Source organism: Agelaius tricolor, unplaced genomic scaffold (assembly GCF_023055355.1).
Source record: "Agelaius tricolor isolate 1412-34295 unplaced genomic scaffold, bAgeTri1.0.p SCAF_19, whole genome shotgun sequence".
NCBI lineage: Eukaryota > Metazoa > Chordata > Aves > Passeriformes > Icteridae > Agelaius > Agelaius tricolor.
This window is the reverse complement of record NW_027269279.1, coordinates 8,323,207-8,347,922: the sequence shown is the minus strand read 5'-3', so window position 1 is coordinate 8,347,922 and position 24,716 is coordinate 8,323,207. Positions and strand designations below refer to the sequence as shown.

Below are 24,716 nucleotides of genomic sequence, written 5' to 3'. Positions count from 1 at the left end.
GCAGGCAGTGACACTGCACTGTTGTTAGAATTGCATTTACAATGCAAATTCCTGTTGGGTTTTTTTTTTTTAAGGCTTTCTGTCTCAGTGACACTATTGTGCTCTGTGCAGGCAATCATGATTTACCTTTGATTTCCAGATTTTTGTCAGTTTGTCATCACTTTATTCTTTAAAAACATTTTTCTCTGCCAAATAAAGGCATAATGAGAGTTTGACAGAAGAATTAGAACTTCTAAAAGAATGATTTCTGTTACCGTAAACAATTCAAACACTGCCAAAAATCTTCTAAAATGAAGGAATAGTATTATTTTCCTGTCTTAACATTGAAAATAAAACTGAAATACATCAGACTTAGCCCAGAGTTGTCAGTAGAAGATGGGAACATGTTTTATTAGGGATTTCTTTAAATCTTTCCTTTTTCCAGCCATCCTCCCTCACCACCACCACCAACCCCCACCCTGCCCTCCCCTGCCCTGATTAAAAGAAACAACTCTTGTCAGAAAGATTGCCCTGGACTGACACATTTTGCATGTCATTTCCTCAAAAATGGTTTTGCCCCTCTTTCTTCTCCACTCCAGATATAGAAAGTGGAGTCCACAAAGTTACAGACAAAAATCTCTCCATGATCTTGTGTGCAATTTGCTTTTGCCATTCTAAAAAGCATTTGCACAAAAACATCTTGTATCCTGAGAGCATGGGCATGACAACAATCCCTGTATTTCCTAAATCATTGCTTATCTACACATCACTTCAGCCCAGAGCACAACAAGGAAAAGTTGTTTTGGTTTCCCAGCATCATGAAGGAAGCCACTGGCTCTTCTTTTGAATAATCAAAGTAAAACACGTTCATTCCTGTATCATGACTCTCAGAATTCATAATTGCATTCAAAACAAAAAAATAATCATGGGACAGCTGCCAGCAAAGATGTTCTGTTTAGCAGTTTATAAAAACAGCATATGCCGCTCGTTTATTCAGGGTTTTTATTTCCAATTATTTATTAATTTTGGCCTAAATTCTTTGCATGCAAGTAAAGCCATAAAGGGAAATCAAGAGTGAGTATTTTCTTTGATGCTGTGTCCAGATGTGAGTAGCTGATAGAATGTAAGTTGTTTTAAAAATGCATATTCATTGACCTCTTCAAAACCTGAATCTGTGAGAGATCAGTTCTTACACGGAATTACTGAGGATACTGTTTGGGATATTTTCACTGTAAATATGGCTCCCTAAGGTATTTCAGTGGAGAGTCTATAATCTAATGTTACTTATTCCTTCCTGGTCCTTCTCCCCCTCCAGTCATCCATATCTGTGTCTATGTTCTCTGCTTTGAGTTGTGTCACTGATCACCTCAGCCTTCAGCTGATACTCTGGCTCAGGAGTGCCTGCAAGTATTTGCCTGGTTGGAGAAAGTAAAAAAGAAAAGAAAAGGAAATTAGGTTCATTTGTGATAAATCATTTGGAGAAATCAGGTTCACCTTCTCCACCAGAGTCTCCTTCCCTCTACCTCCTGCACAGACAGATTCCAGTTTATTCTTCTAAACAACAATTTTGAGGTTCTCACCATATGGTTGAGTGTGTCAAAGCCAAGAGCTCCACGCTTGTTGTAAAGACACAGGAGGGCTGCCAAGGACCAGCAGGATGCTCTAGGAATAATTGTGCCAAGACAAAGAGGGAATGGGATGTGAAGAAGACAAAACAGGGAGCAGAACCGTGTAAGATCACTGGCAGATCACACAGGAATGGGGGACTTTTGCTGGCAGCTTTAGGCAACCAGAATTTGAGTACTTGGAGACTCAAGCCAAATGTTCAGCTCTCCTGTGAAGGACTGCAGAGGCAGAAGCAGAAAACAGGTGTCATTCAGAGCACTTAGGTAGCAGCTCACTGACTGTAATCCAAGCTACCCAGCAGATTCAAATCCTAAGAAAACAGCAAATTCAGTAGAGGTTGTCTCTGCATCCCCATCATCCCACTTTCCCCCCTTCCCTGCTCTTTAAAGGCCAAGTGTGATCGACTCCCAGGGTCACAGTGAGGGGAACAGGAAAAGCCAAAGCAATTTCATTTATAAATTTGAGTTTATATTCACAGCAAAGTTTCCCCAGCACTCTCCCAGCTGGAGTGCCAATAATGAGTTGTCATCCATTTAATGGATGGTACCTGTTCCATTAAAGCCAAAGAGGTTACTGTGAGCCAGTAGCAGGTTCACTTCTGGGGCAGAAAAAGCCCCAAAACCTCAAGATGATAGTAAACCCTGGATTGTAAATAAATGAATACATTAAAAGCCCTTCCTCCTTCAAGCAAGGAGAGAAGTGAGAAAGAACAACTTCCTTTTTTGCTTTGCTTTCCCACTCTGTTCCCAGATTGATGGCATGTCCTGGACGTGGGGCTGCTGATCTTTGCTGCTCCCATGGAGCCTGAAATACCAGTGCCTGGTCCCTATGCCCCCTTTCAAGGGCTGACAGCATTAGCAGACACGGGTGATGCACTCAGGCACCTCCACGGCCTTTTGACCTAATCCATATTTATAGATCATCTCAATTAGCAGATACTGGGAAACCTTTGTTTTGCCCTTGGTTGTTTGCAGTGGCTCAATCAATTCTAATTGCATCTATACCGATTATAAAGTGGGTGGCAACTTGTGTCAGAACTGCTGTGATTTCTTTAAATTAACCAGAGGTAACATGACATGTTCTTGATAAACGCAGTAATAGCAGCAGGCAGGCGCACGACTGCAGAAGAGCAGACATGCCCTGGAATCATCATTCTGAGAAAAACCCTGAAGACAGGGATTTGCTTTGAAATTTAGTTCAGATCCAGCTGACAAGGAGTCGATTAGCTCCACAATGAGCAAATGCAGCACTGTCTTGTTTGCTGCAAGAGAAAACAAACAAAATGTCAATAAAAAATTACCTCTTTGCCAGAGGGTTTTAACACAATTCAAGTAAAGAAATAAAGCTGTACGTTCATGTTTCTTTAAAAAACCCACAGGTCTAGTGCCTTAATGTGTACCAAGATAACCACATTTTTCATTCCTTAGCCTGCTGTCTGTCTAAACTAATTTGCTTTTTCTGCAAAATGATGAACAAACCCACACAAAAATGCTGAAATCCCAGCCTGTATGGCTGGCCATAGGCTGCATGTTTAATCCAAAAGAGTTAGACCAAGGGTCAATTGAGAAATGTGTCCTCACATATGGGTGAAGAGCAAATACAAATAGGGGTCAAAAATAATCAAGTTTTTCAAATTTATATTTTCAAGTCAGAGGAATATATTTTGCATTGATACACATCCTCCTGAAGTCAAAGGGCAGGCACAAAATGTCTGGCTTAATGTCTGCAATTCAGCTAATTTTGTGTTGTTTGTGCTAGCCATACAGATTTAAATGTCTAAATATTTAGAGGCAAGCCTTACATTCTTCATTATTATTTTTTCATGAGCTCTTCCTCGTGACACTTGACTGAAGTGTCAGTGCTTCAAGAGAACACCCGGTAGCTCCAGCCTCCTTTTTTACAGTATATCAGGGCTTGGGAGCCTCACTGTCTCTCTTCTGTACCAGCTCAGTAAATCATGGAATCATGATTCTCTGTCATTTTTCCTTTAATGCAAAGAGGAACAGCCCATCTGCCATTGCTCAGATGAGCAGCATCCTCTCTGCTTCCTGCTTTGAACTGTTTGACAAAGCCTTGGAGGCTCCAGGAGAGGGCTCTGGGTCTGGTCCCCAGCATTTCCTGCTGATGAGTACATGTGACTCTGCACTCAGGTTGCTGTTGCCCAGCTTTTCCTTTCTAGGAGTGCTGACACCTACCTTGGGGTGCTGCTCTGCTGTGGGGCAGGCAGTCCCCACTGTACCAGGTCAGGGTTCTCTGTGTGTCTTCACTGGAGCAGCACCTTTCACTGTGGGCAGTGGTAGCCTTAACACAACCTCTGCTGCTCTGCCCAGCACTGAGTCCTGCAGGTTCCATCCTTTCCAATCCTGATAATCCACCAAGTCCTGAGACCTGGGACATGTACAAGGCTGAGCCACAGAGAACAGCAAGTTCCATTTCATCCTGTTTCTTGTCTGAATAAAGATCTCTCTTGTTCCATGCATCAAACACATGTGCAACAGGCATTGATTCAACAAGCTTGCTGAATTGCCTGTTTCAATCAGATGATCCTGCTAGTAATGCCAACTCTTATTTATTTGGGAATTTTTACTCAGAACGTTCCTATTTAACTAAAATGTTGACAAACAGTCTTCCATATTTAATTGCTTCCAAAGGAGGAAATTTAATCATGTGTACTTGTTCTATTTCTTTAACTGCAGTGCTCTGGCAGAGCACATTTCTGACACATGTGCACAGATTGAACTCATTTTGACTACAGGTTATTGTGTGTATCTGCCATTTAAAATACAAAGAAGGGTTTAGATAAATGCAGGAACAGTTAAATGATGTATAATGGTGATGGGCGTGTGCTGAACCACTTTAATTGGGGATTTGAAGTAAAGGACTTGCACAGTATTTGACATTAAAGACTTTGCAAATGTAATAGCAAAGCTCCAATTATACCCTTTTTCCCTCTAAATAAATACAAGGATTTATTTCCAGCACCTGAGATGCTGTCCTCTGCATGGAAGAAAGGACTCAGTGTCAGGCTGCAGTGCAAGCAGCAAGGACATGTGGAAGGAATTGTAGCTGTGAATATGTAATTCCTGGCCTCTGACGCTCGCTGAGCGCGGTGGCTTTCCTCGCCTGGAGCAGCCTGAATGGGCCCATTTTCTGTTCTAGACAGTGTGTCTGTTGGCAGAGCTAAACATATCCTCTGTGCTGCCAGAGTGAGGATGCTGGGGAAGGCAGCTGAGAGCGGAAAGAAATGGTTGGAAATTTGCTCCCAGCAGGCACTCGGTGAACATTTTTCAAGGGTCTCATCCTGATTTTATAAGCAGCAGCTTGGTGCACTCAGACTCTCAGAAGTCAGCCAACCTTTGACAGGGGCTGCCTGACCCACAGCGTCCAGTTTAGGTCTCTGAAAGAATTGTCACAGCCTGACACTGATTTTTACTGCCATATTGCAAATTTGGGTTATTGTACTGTATTTTGCTGAGATGGGTAAGGAAAGCAACCACAATGCAAAGTGTCATTAGGGAATGGTTGTGATCTACTGTTCAGCACAGGAGCTTGAAAATATAACTCTCACAGGAGACTACTTTCCCAGTGAGACTGGAGCACTTCCAGGAATCATGCTGGGGCTATGTGTGTTTCATTATGGTCTGGTCTGTCCAAGACCATGGTGTTGTCCTTTTAGTGCCACAAATGGAACCACCTGGGTTTTGTAGGCAGATAGAGAACAAATGTTCTGGCTTTTCCACAGCAGGGCAAGGTTCATCTGTTTAGGGAAAAAAAACCCACAACAAAACAGGCTCAGATCTTGGCTCTTTCTTCTAGACAAATCAATGATAGCACTTGGATGTCTGACAGGGGTTGGCAGACTTCTTGCACCAGGTGTCCTTGAACTGTTTCCTCATTTTGAGGTGCAGCCAGTCCTGGATGTCCTGCAGCTCTGGGGATTGGTTGTATGTGTTGATAATAAGGGTGGCTCTATTTTCAGGGTCAGAGCTTTGCCTGCTAAGGCAGCACTTGCAGGATGGGAATCACAGTGAGCAGAATCCGTAGTACTGAGCACGAGGAGTGCCAAAGCTGAGCACAACCCCTGGCGTGCAATGTGTGGGAAATGGGCTACAGCTCATCCCTCATCCCTTGCTCTTCTTGTTGAATGTACCTTTAGACCCTCAGCGGCGGCTTTTTCAATGCACTAACTTTGGGCTTTGCTCCTTTCCAGAGGAAGCCATCAAGCTGCACAGCGGGCCTCCAAAGAACGCGTACATGGAGCAGAGCTTCCAGGGCCTGAACCCGGTGCTGAACATCCCGGTGAGTGCCGCCCGCGCCGACCAGGCCCAGCGCAACGCGGGGCTCGTGGGCGCCCGCCTGGACGCCTGGGTGGACTCGCTGGTCAGCGGCGTCTGGTCGGCCGTGGACGTGTGCAGCGTGGGGCCCACGGCCTGCCCCGTGCTGCAGGGCTGTGCCCAGACCGCCTGGAGCTCCCTCAGCCCCGACCCCAAGTCCGAGCTGGGCCCCGTCAAACCCGACGGCCGCCTGAGGTAGCGTCCGCTGAGCTCTGCCCGCCGTAGGTTTTTAAAAGGGAATTGAACCTTGCTTCTCTGTGAATCTCACACCAGGTTTTAGAAACCTAAGGGGAAGTTACATTTTTTTTTGTTACTTATTGTAATAGAATTCATTTTAAAAAAACAAAACCAAAACAACAAAAAAAAGTTCCGAAGTTCTGACAAGGCCTTTGGCACTGCCCTCTCCATCAGCTCTGTTGGGAGCGTGGCCTCATCCCACAGCCTGTGCTGTCCCATTCCAGGTGCCACTGCACCCACCAGCCTGTGGGGTTGGAAACAGCAGCACCAAGCCATGGGGAGAGCAGTGAAGGAGCAGCTGCTAAAGGGGTTTTTTTAAATAAATTTGTCTGTGCCTCTGCTGTTTCATAGGCTTTCATTATTTTGCTATAATGAATAAATCACATCAAAATTCCCTTCTACTTATACTTTCTGGGGAGGTTGGTTCCTGCAGGCTGAAGCCTGTATGGCCACATGACCTCAGAGAATGTGAAGTAATTATGGTACAGCCTCACTTGGGTTTTTAATAACACAAAGTAATTCTGGACACAGCTGATGTCTTTATCCTAGTTAGAGAGAAGGAGCAAAAGCAGAAACTTTCAGATTCCTTTCAGAGATTTTTTTCACACAAATTTAGCGATAAACTCTAAATGAAACCAGTCTTTTGCTATAGTAGTCTTTTATGTCTCATGCAGTGGGGTTCAGGGTCAGTGTACTAAGAGTATTTATTAAAGAACAAAGAAGTTTTTTGAATTTCAGCCCTTTCAAATCTGCAGGCATTTTTGGAAGCAACCAGTACCTGAGTATTTTCACAGGCTGCCAGTAGAGCACAGGTGTGTGTGTATAGGCTGGGGTGGGTTGTGATGTGTCTGCTCACGCCCTTTGCTCATGAGCTGAGCTGAGTTTTTTCTCAGACAGTGGAGTTGTAAACCAATAAAATAGTAAAATTGGGACCTAAATCAGCAACAACAGGTTTCTTCCCTAATTTGAGTAGTGGCTAGTAAGTCTTAACACTAATTCCCTTCCTTGGTGTCAGATCTTCATCTCTTCCTAAAGAAGGATCCTTCCAGGCTTTGCCAGGGCAGCTGGAAGGCTGTGCAGGATGTGGGTCACTGCCCAAAGCCAGGGGAAGGAGAACAATGTCATGTTTCTCCATGCTTTTACTTTATTCTGTCAACAATCTACCCTTGCCTGTCTTCAGAATTCCTAGCAGGCTGCATCCTGTTTTAAATAGTCATGTTTTTGCATCATTTCAACCTGCATTTTCTACAGGAGGGAAAAATTAATTTACATTCCAAAAACTTTTTGAAATACAGGTTTTATATACAAATTCATCTCCAACGAATGTGTTTTACATTAGCAAAAACATGCACTTTGTTGCTGTTGCTGTGTTAATCTCTAGTTAGCAACAGAACCAAAAAAGACCATCAAAAGCCATTGGGTTAATTAGGAAAGAAGTCCTGTTGCTGCAATAAAGGAAGGTATCTGTTCACCCTTCTGTGTGCAAATGGATAGCTTTCTGCTGAGAGTGAAGTGTCCACATCAGGAGGGAAACAGACCCTTAGATCATTCCATAATCATGTCTCACAGGAAGGTTGAATTCCCTTTTAAACAACACTTGCAGTAGGACTGTAACACACAGATCCCCATGGCTTGGAGTATCTCTGTCATATTGGTTTAAAGCTACTTCAGTTTGCTTTGGACTTGAAATTGTGGTGTCAGCTGTGCTGGCATTAAGGCAGAGCATTGAAATGTTTATCTGGCACAAAAATGGATGCATAGAAGGAACAATTTAGGTATTTATTATTTATGTTTTAGTCAATGACTAATTAGTAGGTGCTGCTTTTGCAGCTTGAAGATTATGTTATTTTACTAACTGAAGCTGCCTTTATTAAGAAAAGGCCTTCCTCCCCTCACACCTCCCTTTCTTTGTTTGTCTTGATTTTGTCAGTCATGAGCAGTAGCTTTAGGAAAGTTTGTAGCAATGAGAGCTGATTGGAATATTCCAGTCAAGATAATGTTCCAGCTTTCAACCAGCTCTAGAGGCAAGCGTGTGTGAAACCAGGGTTGCCAACAGGTTTATGTAATAGAATCACAGTGTTATTACTTTTTCAGTAGGGGTTTTTAACAGTGCTTGTTTTAATGTAACATTCCTTTGTGAAGTTCATATTTTCTGGGGACCTCCAATCCTCACTGTGAAATCCAGGGCTTTATTCACACTGATGCAATGGTGACTGCATGGTCCAAGCCCTGCAGATTAAATGAAGAAGGTCACATTTAAGGCACACAATAAAATCTATTAACAAGCCCAGGCAGTGCTTGTTCTCAGTAAGACTCCTGAGGTAGCCACAAAATCTTCAGTCTGTCTTGCACATAAGCACATGTGTAGGGGTGCACCCACGCACACGCATGCAGATAACTTCGTTTTTAAATCTGATGTTTTTATTCTTAAGCAGGAATGTTTTTAAGTGCTTTTTTTGTAAGTTTTCATTAACTAGACCAAGCAGAAGGTGACGACAATCACGTCTTCTGCGGTTAGGAAAAAAGCTGCCACTTTTATCATTTGAAAAATAAGGTGCAAATTATTTTGTTTTAGTACAAAAAAGGGAAAGAAAACAGATGGTTGCTGATATATCCATTTGCATTATATGCTAGGTTTAAAATATCTCAAAGAAAATTTATATGAGATTATTTTCTGAAAGGCAAGACGCATTTAAACAGTGAAGTTTTGTAGCAAGCTGGCAATTCCAGTGCTGTTGTTAAAATATAGGATGTGGAGCTGAAGGGCTTGATCCTGCAGTCCTTTCTCAGGCAAAACTTCCAGAGTGCTAGTGCTAAATGAGGATTTCAGAGTCAAGTCCAGCATAAATAAAGGGTATGACAGTATTCTAGGGGTAAATGCTGTCTGAAGTCATCAAAAGATGTGTTTGAAGTCATCAAAAGATAAGCTGCTATGTTTGGAACATCTTCTGGGGTCAGTGTCACTGACCCCAGTTTTGGGCCTAAACAGCCACCTCTACTATAGCTGTTATGCAGACATGGATCCAAAAGATATATATGAGACTCAGTGTCTGAGTTCCAAAGTCCAGGAGTTGTGAATAAAAAACATATAAAGCCAGACTCTGCATCAGGGATCAGAGCTGTCTCTGAGGTGATGCTGTTAAGCCCAACTTAGTCCTGCTTAGTGGCTTCTCTGGTTTGAAATGGCAGCACTGGGAGCCTGGGAAGAACATTTTCAGTGGTCAGAAGAGAATAACTTCACAGATCTTACATTTGGTGAAAAGGAGAGTTCAGAGCAGGGACCCACAGCTGGTACAAAACACAAGAGTTATGCATCTTCACCTGAATGTGCAGGTGTTCTTTTCCAGTAACACTGGCCAGTCCTTGCTGAACAGGATCCCAGCTGGAAGCCTGCTTTGATCAAAATTCCTTTCAATGGGAGGGGTTTCTATTTCCATATGCACACATTTATCCTCTGTGTGTAATGCTTTGCTTTGTTTAAATTGTTTAAATTCCCTGCCCATTCTGCATGACAGCCATGTAACACTCCTGTGATCAATCTGTACTACACAGAAAGGGAATGTGGCAAAATGCAGAACAACTACATATGTGATTTAATGAATTATGTCCAAAGTCAGGCTCAGCGTTATGCAAACCTGTTTATATGGTAATGTTAAACCCCAAGGCTAAACGAAATAGCTCAAATGACAGTTTATTTTCACATTTGTCCAATTCCTTCTTTGATGACATTTGGACATTGAGTAGTAATATTTGCATTTTCATTTTCTGATATTCAAGGGGGGTTTTTTTAGAATTGAAATTATGTCTTCATTTTTTGTGCTCTCAGCAAGCAGAGAATTTTAACAATTCCTTCATGTTATACAAGAAAGTCCCTCTGTATCTCTGTTGTTAAGCCTTCATTATTGCTAAGCCTAGAGATACAGGAATGTGCATTCGTGTGTTACAAATTGACTTTCCTGGGTACTGGCTTCAGTGCACAATGCCTGTACAGTTGTTTAATGGTGTATTAACAGTGATCCTGCAGCACCTTCAAAAGTACCACCTAATGTGCATTCACTTTCCCTCCATCTCCTGCAGCACTAATTGCCTTCCTAATGAGGCTTCCATCACCCTTAGCCATGATTGTAGTGAGCACAGTAGTGAAGTCAGTGAATCAGAACAGGGATAGTGTAAACCTGACCTAAGGGAGAGAGAAAGGGTAGAGAAGATGCTGAAACTTTGCAAAAGTTTGACACAATTGCTTTGCAACAAACCTTTGAACAAACTGGGCTCCTTCTGGACAGCAAGGCTAAAAACCATTGATGCCCTGAGATCTCAGCTTTGGTAAACAAGATAGACAAGATCCTGACAGACAAGATCCAGATGTTTCTTGTGGCCCAGCAATGAGGACCAGCTTTCTGTGGATTTCTCTAGTTCTCTTTCATCAGAGCATCAGAGAATTGCCATCTTGCTTCTGGCTGACACACCCTCCTTGTCATCTTCCCAGCTCCCAAAGCTTCAGGAGTTGGCCACATGAAACCTTGGCCAACTCCAGCACTTTCCATAGAGCAGGAAGTTTTATACTTGACTGATCTAAATACCCTAGGCTTCTTCAGAAACCCAGCTGCAGATGAAGAAAGTTGCAGAAAGTTGGCTTTTCAAAGCAGCCTTCAGTCAGTTCAGTACTTGCACACAGGAAGGAGTTGGTGGAAGCCAGCAGTTACCTTGTCCTGATTTTCAGGCCTGAGAATCTGATATATGTAAGAGGAGATTTGGTTATTTGATATTTCAGTAACAGAATAAGACAGACCTGGTGGGACATGGTTGGCAACCTTTCCCACTGGCCTTTGCTTCAGTCCAGTTGTGAAAAGATAATGATCCATATGTGTCTTTATTTCTACCATTCAAGACCTCCAATGTGGTCTTAAGGATTAGTAGAACTTAAGCCCATATTAAATGACAATTGAAAACAATTTGAAAAAATGAAAAATTCATGTAAAAAACACTTTCCAAACCAAACCCTCAGGCTTCTGCCAAGGCAGCTCCAGAGATGATGCTGACAGAGAGTTGGGAGTGATGCAGTGTTAGAGAGGACACTGCCCTTCCAGAGGCCCAGGAGGAGTTCTTGAGAGCAGGAATACCTGCTGCTGAGCCCTGAGGGCAGCTGCTGCTGCAGCCAGGCACAGAGGAGCCAAAGAAATGTGAATTAAGATTGAGGACAGCAAGAAAGAATTTGTAGGACAGCACATTTTCCTGCAGAATCTTCAAAGGCAAGCAAACACCCTGATTTGTAATTCCCCACAAAGGTGTATTGTAGAAGAGATTGACCTTCAAAACCCTCACCACCATCATCACAGTAAGGGAAAGAATAATCAGGCTGAGAGCATTTAAACTCGAGCTACAAGGCCTTACAGCCTGTGCTGCCCAGGACCAGGGCAGCATTCAGGGGTCTCAGTTTCGTGTGGGGCTGGAAGCAGTTACCCTCAGGATGTGACACTGCAAGTACCACGTTGATTCCATTCCTTCTTACTAACAGTAGTGTGTTGATCACTCTGCTCTTTGCTTCTGCCTTGGTTACCTTCTTTTGCTCATGGGTGCTACCACAGCTGCTACCTCACTGTGTCTGCAAACACGTTTACCTGAGAACAACAAAAAAGGTACCAGAAATCTCCTTGAACTGAATGTACAATCTATGCAAATTCTCTTTCTACTTTGTTACAACCTAGAAGTATTACTTGTAACCTTGCCAAATAAACAGCAAGATACTGTACAGGTGCCTCTGATACCAGAGTGACGATTCTAGGCGCGGTTCATGGCGCTGCATTTGTATATTGTAATGACTCGGCTTGTCTTTGGTTCTGTTGTAATTAACACCCTTGACTGAGACAATAGCACTCCTGCTAAGGGAGCACCTTCAGTTTGCTGGGAATATTCCAGAGGAGGATGTCTATGGCATTTCATTTTATTTTCCTGCTTAGATCCAAAAAAAGGCACAGACCTGCTGCCAAAACTAGGGTGTTGTTTCAGCTTTTCTGTGGATGAATCCTATCAGCTTTGGATCACTCGGTGTCTGTTCCCATTGTGGCATCCAGTGTGTTGCCCCTTAAAGAAAGCCTTACTTCCATCCTTTCTAAATGTGGCCTTAAACTGTGTTAGGAACTTTGGTGTTGTCTGTGTCTTGCTCACTTTCTCTGTTTGTTGCGGAATGAATAAAAGGCACCTTGAGATTTCTATTACAGTTCAGTTGTGTTGCTGTCAGCTTACACTTCACAAATACAATGGAAATTGCTTAAAAATGCAGTCTTTAAGGAAAGAAAATGACCTTCCCTTCGGGCAAAAGGAAGTCTCAGACGTTCATATAAACCTTAGGAAATTATGAGCTCTGTTTCTTGCAAGTCACTGTAGATAAGAAACTTGGTTTAATTACATACTAAGTACAAACTTAGTAACTTCTAATTTATCTTCAGACTACAACAGGACAGACTGCTCTCAGTTGCACAAGACAAATTGTAGAGTAATTTCACTCATTTTAACATGCTGTAGTAGCTTTCCTCAGATTTGTACTGGTAGCTGGGAGAAGAAATATCCTCTTAATGGTATGGTCTTTAAATCTGAAGGACATCACCACATAGGGCCAGATTTTGGGTGTTGGTTGGGAATCAAACAGTACATTTAGAACATGGTTGTTTTGTCATAAATGCATTTGCAAAAATCTGGCATTTGGAGCTTCTTTCAAAGGTTGTCACAGTTAGCAGGAAGCAATGACTTCTGCTAAGGCTTGTCTATGTTGGGTTTCTTTAATACTTTCCTCCATGAGAAGTGTAATGTTTCAGTGAGTAGCACCAATATTCCCGGCAGTCTGCAGTGCTTTTAGGAATCCCACATCCTGTCCTATGTTGGTATTCATATGTGGATACAACCCAAAGGCAACTGAAAAGGGTTTACATATAAAACAAGATTTGTGAAACTAAAATAATTAATTCAATGTAATGAAATTATTTTTCTGACTTTGTCCTTTTGGTTCTGTTTTGATTTGATTGGATTTTTCTATTGCCTAACATAGTCCATAATAAGTTATTCCTAATCTGTCATTTTCAAAGACTGGTGGTAATATAGTTTTAAGAAATAACTATTTTGTTATAGATCATAATATGCATAAAATTGTACAGAAATATTTTGTAATCTATTGAATAAGAAAAAAGAAAACCATGTATATACAGGGAAAAAAAGTTTAAAAAAAATTGGAAATTCAAATGGAACACACTGAAAGATGTAGATATTTTGCTATTTATTTAAAGGAGTATTTTATGAGATATTGAAATGTCTTAAATTGACCAGTAATCAAAGTTCAAAGTCAGAATGCTTTTCTTGTAGTAGAATGTGATTTTCAGCAATTATTGCACTACCCGTTTTTGCACCCTTTTGTCTTTCATTTAGCAGAAACAATGTGCCTTAGCTGTATTCTTTGTCAATGGGAGTTTGGTTGTTTGTCCGACAAAGCAAATTTTTTTGCAGAAAAAGAAATGGATGTATGAAATACTGTATTATACCAAAAACACTGCAGTGTATATAATGCTTTCTGTCATACGGTGTTTTCAGATGCAGAGTTTTAAAATAAAAAAAAAAAAAAAGGCTGTCTTTAGGAGCATGTGCACTTTGTATTATTTTCAACACCACCCATGTGTGTCTTATTTGAAAGAACTTTGCTGCTCGGTGATTTTTAGGAGGGAAAATGGGCCTGAGCACTTCCAGCCTGTGATCCCAGTGCTGCTGCCTGGTCAGGCATTTCTCAGCCACACCCACTATGGGGGAAGCACTGATGAAACCTTTTGGGGATCTGTCATTGCTCACAGGCAGTGCTGCAGCCTCACCTGGGTGCTGCCCCCAGGGCAGGGGTGGAAGGTGGATGAACTTGGCAGGACTTCCACCACTGCCAGCACAGTGGGACCCAGAGAAACGTCCAAATTCTTGTTTTCAAACCCAGATGTCTGCTTTTGTGTCAGAGCCTCTCTGCTTTTTCCAGTGATGACAAGGAATGGTAGGCAAAGGATCAACAAGGAGCTCAGCTGAAGTGTTTCCTGAAGGCCATTAACCACGAGCAGTGCTGGAGCAGTTTCTTCCCTGTGTCCCCAAGGGTGCATCAGCCAGAGAAAGATTCTTGGGCTTACAGATGTCCAGCTGGGTGCAGAAATACAAATTAATGCAAGGGCTGGCTGGTTCCAAGAGCAGCAAAATATGTGTCCTTTGCCTTTAGTGCAAGGATGAGCTCAGAAAGACACATTTCTTCCATAGTTCCCTGCTGGGTTATGGACACGAACCAGCCATTGCCTAATGCTCACCCAGTGTGAGCACTTACATTTATTTCCATACCCTGGTCTCCACACAGAGCTGCTTCCATAGATATGATGGGGAAAAGTTAAATTCTCCTAAAAGTGGATGATTGGTATCTTTAGCACCATCCCCATGATGTATTGCAGGTTTGTCTCCCTGTGCAGCTTTTTGATGTGGGATGCTTGAGAAAAACTCCTTGATGACCTTCCAGAAGTCTTTGACAGCACAAGGAGCTGCATGACTTTTCATGCACCCCCAAGCCGTGCTGCAGGTTCTCTTGGCAGCCAGAACTGCATTTGATCTTGTGTTTTCTTTTCACCTGCTGTTCAGGAATTCCACTTTTTTGGCACTTAGATGCAATGAGGTCTGTTTAAACAGAGGAGGGAACACAGTGCTAATATTTTAGTCTTGGCACAAAGAAAAGATCTTCTGTGGAGGAGAAAAAGGAAAAAAAAGTCCTGCTTTCAAATTTGAAGCCTGGTTTTATTTATAGCTGGCATAAGAAGTATGCTCCGAATCCAGCTGCTAATAGTCATGGCATATTAAAACAAAAAACCCTCAACCTTTGTTTTTATTATCTCCAAATGCGTCATTGGCCACTGCTTTAAAGGAAAGGTTGAGGGGGGAGTTGGAAATCAGGCTGCTAGGTGCTCAAGTGTTTTGTTTGCCTTGTAGACTTCAGTGAGAATCTGCTCTGTAAGGCACAGGAATCCCAGTTCCCCATGGAGAGGCTGGTCTGAGAGAGTGTCACACTGGCAGGAAAAGCTGTGCCTCCCTGTCTGCTGGAAACACCATCACCACATCCCTGCATCTGCCATGCCTGAGGTCTCTTATTGTAATTATTATTTATAGTCTAGAACATGGTTAATTCACACTATGACACAAGACCTAGGGCAGAGCACTTTTCCAACAGCTGCCCAGTAAACCAAGTGCAACAGGAACGAGGTGTTTAATTGCCTTGACAATGAGGATTTTGAAATTTGGCATTTCCTCATCTGTTGCTAAAGAATCTATTGTAACCTATTTTCTAAAAATCAGAGGCTGTTAGTAATCTAAGGCTTCACAAATGCAAACAGTTGTAAATCTTCACTGTCTATGAATGATTAAAAAAGAGGAGATACTGAGGTTGTACTGAAGTTAAAACCAGACACGGATGGCAATTTTTCATTCTTCCAGAAAAGACGATCGTGGCTATTCTGGTGCCAAATCAGCCTTTGGCTGCTCCCTGCCCTGACTGCAGGGCTCTGGGCAGGGGCACAGCTGAGGCACCAACTGTGAATCCCACCTGGATGGGGAAGGGCTGAACCTGGAGCTGGGGGACTCTGGGAGGACAAGGCTCAGACACTTCATGTCCTGGAATAAATTGCCAAGCACCAGTTTGTTCTGGCCAGCTCTCAAGCAAAGCAGAGTCATGCCAGGATCCTAAATTCACAGGCAAGGAGTTTCAGGTTAATTTATTAATAGCATTAACATGATCCAAAAGTATCCAGCATTTTGCAGATTCAAGCCTCGAGCTGCACCCTCTTCTGGAAGACACCAGACTGGACTTCTCAGCTAAAGCATGATGTCAATGTACACCTCCACTGTACACCATGGCTGCCCCATCCTGGAGAAGCATTTGGATCCACAGCACTGGTGAATCTGGAAGCAAAGCTTTCTGCTCCAGCAGCATGACAGCAGATGCTGTGGCCCCTGCTGGGTCTCTGTCAGGCTGCTTGAATGGAGTGAAAAGACATTCAAAAAGTGGCAGGATTATGACATGGTTTGGGTGCCCAGATTTGAAGGTTTAAAACAGACATTTGTGCCTAATCGGCCAAAGTGAGTTATAAGATGTAAAACACTTTTTCCTTCTCACCCTGAAACATCCATCATGATGCTCTGTGCTGGTTCCAGGCTGACAGTGGTCCTTCTCTGAATTAATGCCTCCACCAGAGCAGGCAGTGCAGCTCTGCAGAGCCCTCGCCCCTGGCCCAGCTGGGCTGACACAATCCCTGCACGTGTCCACAGGTAGCACCAGGGCAGCAGAGCCTCCCAGCCTCCCTGGGCACATTGAAACTTCCTAAAACACTTGTCTGCCCATGGTGCAGTGTGTCAGGAATGATAGCTCACATCAATTATGGACCATCCTTAAAATATATTTGATTTCAGTAAGACAGAGGCCAAATGTAATACTTCAATAGGAATATAATGCTTCAATATGAATGTACTCCATATAAAAATACATATGTATATCTGTGTCTATATACACATAGCAGTGCCCCACACCACGTGGGCTGCTTTAGATTATTTGTATTTCCACTGCCCATAAATCATCCCAAATCTGGTGGCATGGCTGCAATGGAGCAATCTCTTCCCAGGGTGTTTAGCAGTGCACAATGTACAGCCTTCAAGGCGGAGCAGTATTTCACTTGTATAAATGAGTTAAAATAATATGCTCTTCTTAGTCTGCTTCTGTAATTGTTTTCTGGGTTTTTTTTTTCCCTAACTAGGACTTGCATAATAATAAGAGGGATTTGACTAGAAACATAAAGTACATTTTAATGTGATCTCATTTATGAAAGTCTATCACTGGATACACATGGCAAGGAAATGAAAGTATTCTTATAACAGATTAATAGCCAAGATCAAATATTTCACTCTCTAATAGAGTCTGCCTATATGTGCTTTAAATTCTTTGCTAAATTTAAATTTAAAAGGGCTTTTCTGGTGCCATGAAAGCAAGCCACTGCCTGCCACATCATCCCCGATTTTCCATTACTGCTCACTGATGGTTTGCATTCATTAGCAGAGGACGGCTCCAGCCCTGGCCTTCAGAGGAAGAAATTACTTTTTGCCTCCAGTAAAAAAGAAAAAGTGCTGTGAGCTACTTCCCAGCAGCCTGGCCACAGCAGGAGCAGCCAAGCCATGGGGGAGGCTGTCCCCTGGGGAGGCACAGCCCAGGGACCACTGCAGCCCACCACAGAGTGGGGATGCACTGGGACCTGCTCACTGCAGAGACCTTGCACCCCCAGGCAATTGATGCAATGCCCAAATGCATTTAAAAGCATGCATTTCTTTCCAGAATTCCCTCTTTAGGAGATTTTTTTTAGTCAGATTTAGTCCTTCTCTCCATAGGTCCAGTAAGTCCCTAACTCGAGGTTCACTGGATCAACACCTCACATTCCCTGGTCTCTCTTTGGGGAGCCAGCACCTCTGCTACTTGCTGACTCTAAGCCCCTTTCTTTCACATGGATAGGTAAGTGCTGATTTAATTTGTCCATTCCTTTAATTAATTACATCAGTTAAATTGGTATCAATATGATAATGCATTAGAATTAGCACTAGCTAATTATTATTAAATAAGAACAAGCTAGTTCTTATTTAGAGTGCATGAGCATGAGTGTGAACCAGCACCACAGAGACTGTAATGCTCTGGATCCACTCAGTGAAATGACATGATTTGTACCAGCTCACCCTTAATCCAGCCTCAAAAAGCAAACATTCTCTCTCTTTTGTTTTTCCCCCCACACTTGACTGGCCTCAAAGATGTCATAAAACAAACCAAGAAGTATCAACAGGAGACTGACACAGCAGTGACACTCTGGGTTTATTTTTAGCCCAGCTCTCTGCCTGGTGCATCTCAGCTCATGCCTAATGTGCATCAAACAGAACTAAAGGAATTTGAAAGTGCCAGAAATCAACTCAGAATCCCCCCAAGCCCCCCTTTCTCATCTTAATTAAAGGCAGATCTAGAGACTGTCTGTGGTGGGAAAGGGGCATCAGGACACGCTCTCTTCACCCCACAGAGGAGATTTAGGGTGGGGAGAACCCTTAAACCGCCTGTGTTTGCAGTGCTGCCAGCCTCATCCTGCTCTCTGGGCACGGAAAATGGGAAGTGATGGTTGGCTGAACAAACTTAACAACGTGTTTACCCTAAAACCAGGGGCAACAGCAGAGCTGAGCCAAATGCTGGTCCCACTGCTTGGAGCTTTGCAGCCTGCCTGCCCTTCCCAAATTACCTCTGTGCTGTCAAGACACTTGGCTTCTCTGCATCCCTGGGCTGATTAATCGAAAAAAGAAAAAAAAAAACAAACAGGGCAAGAAGAGAAATAGCGAGGCAGCGATCTGAGTCTGCACCCGCACTTCACTGTTGGTGTGTGAGCATCCTGCACGCCTGGGAAATGCATTTCAGGAACTCAGTGTTAATGGGCTTTGGTTTCAGGCTGCAGAGCAGGGCTGGCACTGCCCATGGGAACAGGCAAAGCTCCTTTGCTGGGCTCCAAGTGAGCCCAGGCACTGCCACGTGTGAGGCAGTGACCGCATTTGAAACTGCAAATTAGTCATGGCAAATAAATAACTTCAGAACAAGAGCTGGCTGAGAACTGCGGTTCACATTACAGCAATATTTTTAAGTCTTGAGAATTTCCTTTTCTCTGCTCCAGTCTGGACAAAAAGTGTCATTAACCCCAAATACTGCTGCTCACACACAGGCAGGCTGGGTTTCTTTATTTGCCAAATGTTTTGGCTGGATTTCCGACTACCTTTAACTTCCTTTTTTCCTTCTAATTCTTTTATTATTTTAGACGGTTTGAGCTGAATGAACAACAAAGTCATTAACTATTTAAAATACATTGAAATAACTCAAATTGTTGTGAAAAGAAGAGCTGAGTCTGGCCCCTTTCCATGTCCATATTTCATTACAGTAGAGTTTGTGTCTTTTGACAAGTTCATCCCTGTTTTATAGTGTGGTTCCACAGAAACCCAAGCATTACCTAGTAGCTCCCATGGAAAACCACCAATTACTGCCAAAAGCCCCCTGGGCAGCCCAGAAAGCCTGGCAGGGTCACAGCCATCCCACACATCCTGGAGCATGCAGGATCCTGCCTTGCCCCACTGTGTCTGCATGGGGATGAGCGAGAGCTCTGGAGCACCTGATGCTGTCACAGCCAGGGGAAAGACGAGCAAGAGTCCTTCCCCCTGCCAGGGAGGTGGGGGCACAGCCCTGGGGAGTGGAGTGCAGACTTGGAGCACTGTGTTTCAGGCACCCCTGCAATGTGGAGAGCCCAGGAAGGGACAGGCACTGCAGCCCTTGGGGCACGGGGGTTACCCTGCAGCCAGGCTGAGTGAGGATGCTGCACACACCCAGCGTGCCCTGCTGGGATATGGGGATTGCTGAGCAGCCCTGTCTCCCACGGGGAGGAGAGTCTGTGTTGACTCAGTTCTTTTGGTTTCATTTCCAAACAAGCTTAATATTCATTTTCAAGTGATTCATTCCCTGCTTTGCAAGTGGTTCTCCTCCCACAACCGGCAGCAGGACTAATTCAGATGAGTTACACTGGGGGACGTTTAAAGGAATTTTTTCTGACATGCTGGAAGAATTGCAGTGCTGTGAAAGTTCCTGTCCATGCACAGGGCTGATGAAGGGCTCTGGACCAACCCTTGAAAGTCTTCAAGGGTATTTATAAAGTAAGGAGGGATGGGGGAAATATGTGACACAGTTCCTTAAAGGCTAATAAAATCACCTCAAGAGCATGCTAGAGGGAGAGCATCATCTGTAAGTCTGGAGTATTTTTGGTTTAGTTTCATTTTCTCTAGCTCTTAATATTTTTTCTCTGGAAGTTCAGTGGGAAAAGGTAATACAGGGGGTATGAGCTCAACTTTTGGTGGGTGGGGATTCAGACCCCCTCTCATGCAGGTGCTATTAAACTGAAAGGCTTTGAATGGCATAAAATTCTCTCTGTGACATTTCTGATCATGTTAGGACAAAGATTTTCACCCCAGAGAATATTTCAGCAACACATAATTCCAAGAAATCTCCTTTTCTTCTGGATTTCAGCAAAGCTGGGGCTAGAGTTACCTGGAGACCTGGGGTTTAATATATTCCTTTTAGCAGAGCACCAGTCAATACTCTGGTGAGAAAACTCCCTCCTGAGACAGGTATCATCAGGAGCTTGGGAGTTTTGCTTACTATCTGACTTTTAAACTACTGTGAAAAAGCACAGCTGAGTGACAGCCCTGTCATCTCCAAACCTAACTGGGAAATCAGCTGCAGCATCAGAATATGTCAGAAGAGAAAGAAGCCTTTGCTGGCTGGGGAGCCAAAGCTGTGCTCCTAAAACCAGATCCCAGCGTGGTGACCCTGTCCTGCTCTGGGTTTTGCTTCATAGTTAGGTAAATCTCATGAAAGAGGTTTTGTGCTGTAAATTTCCTGTTCTGTCTTTTTGGAGGTGTTTTGTCACCCATCCATCACTGCATGGCAAGAGTGGTGAAATATGTCCACCCACACAGCAGAGCACCTGTCCATGCATGAAAATTTCCAGGGAAGGCTCTTTTCTTCTTCCTTGGGTCTGATGCATCACCAGTCACTGCAGCTGCACTCTCTGGATGCTGTTATTCAGACTGAATTATTTGTAAGTCCCTGAGGGAGTAATCAATACCAGCAAAGGGATAAATATTAGCACGTGCCCCATGTGCTGCCTCAGGGTTTCCTGCCTGCAGTGGGGACAGAGCTGCAGCGGGCTGGGGACACACAAACACACACACATAAACACACACATAAACACACACACAAACACACACACACAAACACACACAAACACACACACAAATACACACACACAAACACATAAACACACACACACATAAACACACACACACATAAACACACACACAAACACACACACACACAAACACACACACACACACATAAACACACACACACACACACACACACACACACACACACATATGGAAAGGAAAAGGCACTGATATCTCTGAAATGGTGCCAGTCCTGTGTCCCATGAGGAGAACCCTCAGGAGCTCTCTGTGACATGGACACAATCACAGATACAGCTCAGTGAATAAAGATGAAAGGTTCCAGGCCAATTGTTGGTCATGTCCACAGCTTCCTGCTGCTGTTTTATTCCTAATGATTTTCAGTGTTGCATTTATATGCTGACAAATATGCCGTTTAAAACCATTTTGCAAATGCCAGCCTGTGTAGCAGTTCCCTCATGTATTCCCTGTGCTCCTGCCTCTTCCCATCTGTCCCTGCAGGGCCTGAGTTCCTTCAGTTGGGCATAAATGAACCATTAGAAAGCCAATGTAACTGGGGAGAAGCTGAAGGATGATGTGTGGGTTTGGGCCATGCTGCTTCTGCAGGTCTGTCCCATCCTTTCTCCTGTTCTTGCACTTTGAGCCTCATTCCTCTGCTGACCCACCAGGAGCTTTACCAACACCTTTGATCCAAGGAGTGATGGAAAGCCCTGCTGCTTGTCCTGGTTGCAGCTTGTTACACAAGTGTTGAATAACCCATTGGGTAGCCCCAGCACATGCAGTGATTTTGGTTTTTCTCCCACTGGAGACGCTGTGGCTGCTGTTTAGCAGCTGCAAGGGAAGGAGCTCTATGGCTCCTCTCTTCAGCTCTCTGACCCCAGCACTCCCTGAGATAGGTACATTGTGCTGGCTCTGACAGGAGGGTCTGGCATAAAAAATCACACCTAATGAGAGATAAATGACTGGTTTGCACAGGAATTGTTGTACTCAACTGACCAGCTCCTGAGGAGATTACCATCCTGGGAGTTCCAGTCCTGTCTGAGGTTTTGGCACTCACAATGTTTGCATAAAAGCACTGGTGGCTCCCAGCCTGGTTGTTTGGTGTGACCACAGGGCTGGTACATCCCAGGCAGCAGCAAACACCAAACACCTCCTGGCAGGAGGAGGCTCTGTCTCCAAGGCTTCACAAGGCAAAGCAGAGACCTGAGACCTTTCCCAAACCTCATGACAGACAGAGAAGTAATTTTGGGATCACTCATTTTCCTGTCTCATTCCCTGCCTGCTGCATCATCCCCTGTCTGTTTGCATAAGGCACAAGGACTATTTTTAACAGGCAATTTGGTTTTATTAGTGACAAGAAGATAAATAAACACCCTGAATTCTTGGTTCCTGTGGAAATAGCTTTGATTCAAAATCCTTCCATTTAAGGGCACAGTCAAAATAAAGTTCCCCAAAGGAGAATGGCATTTTCTACAGTTTTTTCCCCAGTAGCCTCAGGGGGTGCCTGTAGGGGTGGGGGAACACAGGAGATGGAGAAGCAATGCTCCCCTTGGAGCTCTGCACTGTCCAAGAGCTCAGCTCTGCTCTGTGAGCACCCCAGAACTCTTTGAGATGGAATAAATCAGTCCTGGATTCCTTCAGATAGCCAAAACCTGTCATTTCCACTGTCTGACACCTGTACCATCTCGGGGGCTGAGAAATAGCCCCCAAGAGCAGCAGTGCCCCTAATGCTCCCAGAAAAGCTCTGGGAGGCTGCACAGAGCAGAAAAAGAGGGCTTTTTTCTTGAGCTGGTAAGTGTGGATGTTTTAGTCCCCTAGATCAAATCTAACTCTGCTGGACTCTTTTATCCTCAGTACATTCTTTGTAGGCAGAGAGGTTTGTAGCAAAACATCACTGAATTCATATATCTAATGTTTTTCTTATTACAAAAAAAAATTATTTTTGAGGGCAGAGCAAAAAATTAGTCCAATTTATATTAACTCTTTCAATCCTGAATAAAAGAGATGGAAGAAATATATGAAGAAATACTGACAATTTACATTCCTCCATGAACCTTCAGTCTTTCCCTTCCAGAGAAACAGGACTTGGCTCAGCACCATTTTATAAGGATTTAACCAACACTTAAAGGTTCATTGTTTGAAAACGTCCAAAAACCCAACAAGTTGCATGGCTCTGTTTTCTCCAGTCCTATTTACCTCCACACCCAGCAGCAGCCAGCCCTGTGTCCTGCATAGAGCCACAGAGAGCTGGGGCTTTTCCTGCTGTACTTTTGGGGGGAAATGAGGCTTTCCTGCACATGAACCTGCCTTCCCCATGGTAAGGACTGGCCTCTTGCTGGGACCAGTCCCAGGCACTCCCAGCCCTGGAGCCAGGAGCACCTGAGGGATGGGCAGAGGCCCCTGGAGCAGGAGCCTGGGCAGGGCTCAGGGCTTGTGATCACTGCACTCCACTCCAGCACATCTCTGCTTCTCAGCCTCAACAACACTGCAGGAACATTTCCTCTCTTCAGGTAAAACACACAATGTCTAGGCTTTTAACCTTGCTGCTGGGTTCTAATGTAAATTCCTGTGGAATTGAGTGTAACGTCTGCTTTAAGGAAGGATGAAAGACAGCAACCACAGGAAAAAACGCAAACAAACATCATTTTAATTTCAATCTGACAAAAAAAATAATCCTGTTTGATCCCAAATGGGAGCTGTTGGCTGTTTATTTTCCTATTTTTTCGTTTATCAGCCCCATGTTTACTCACAGAAATGTTTTATTATTCTCCATTTAACCATTAAAATGAAAGATCGGTCTGATTTAGATCCTAACATGATCTAGATGGAAATACAGATGGAAATACATCCCTCAGTGCACAGAACATAACACTGGATTTCTCATAGCATGTCAGTTCACAGAAGGCAGATCCTGCCCTTGCTTTTTGACCAGCCTACATGATTTTGAAGGGGGAAAAACCCACAGGGGTGTGAGGTACTCACTGCTGTGGCTTCCTCTGCATTTCTGGAGCAGAAATAGCTGACTGTAAAATTTGCTGATTATTTTCCCTTCCATATTGTTCACATCAGAGACAGCAGGAATGAATTTGGCCCTCATTTGTTTCCAAACACTGCAGCTGCAGCAGGCTTGCTCACTCAGTATCAGACTGCTTTGCTTGGGACATTCCCAAAGCTAGGACACAGCCTCAACATTTCATCAGCACTGCACTGTCCATTGCTTTTCCCAAATAATCCCTATTTACAACCAAAATTCTGGCCCTTACTTCCTTAAACAACACCATCTGTAATGCTCTAAGTATTTTATTTTCTTCTAGGTAATTGGAAATAAAGGGAAAGGGGCAGGAGTGTAACCAATGCACACCTTCTCAGCCTGAGAGCCTGGACCTCCACTCCAGTGGGCTCAGAGTCAAGCCTTATATATCTCAGCAATTTATAACCTGATATACTGGTGCTGTACAGTTCTCTCCTCCTCATGAGGGGGAAAGTACATATCTTTTACTATGCAGTAATGGCCCTGTCTGACAAAGCAATAAAAAATGGGACATTGAACAATATGTGCCCTTTCTGTGTGCCCTGCAGGTTTAGACTTTGATGCAAATATTTACGCACTTAACTTATTGCCTTGATTTTCTGCCATTTTGGGGAACTCCCACCACAGGAGGATTAATTTTCTTTACATAATGTTCTGTCCATCTG

General features: G+C 43.6%; 1 protein-coding gene and 1 long non-coding RNA gene across 4 annotated transcripts in view; one reads left to right on the top strand and one right to left on the bottom strand.

Annotated features, from left to right (window-relative positions):
- XYLT1 (xylosyltransferase 1) overlaps positions 1 to 13,797 on the top strand; it is a 177,157-nt gene extending 163,360 nt beyond the window's left edge. For all 3 annotated transcript variants that reach the window (XM_071444154.1, XM_071444155.1, XM_071444153.1), the window contains one exon: positions 5,816 to 13,797. In XM_071444154.1, coding sequence (XP_071300255.1) covers positions 5,816 to 6,138 — 323 coding nt within the window. In that variant the 3' untranslated portion in view covers positions 6,139 to 13,797. The remainder of the gene's footprint in view (positions 1 to 5,815) is intronic.
- The window catches only part of LOC139598156 (uncharacterized), a 73,336-nt gene that overhangs the window by 2,662 nt on the left and 45,958 nt on the right, over positions 1 to 24,716 (bottom strand). The gene's annotated exons all lie outside the window — the stretch shown is intronic.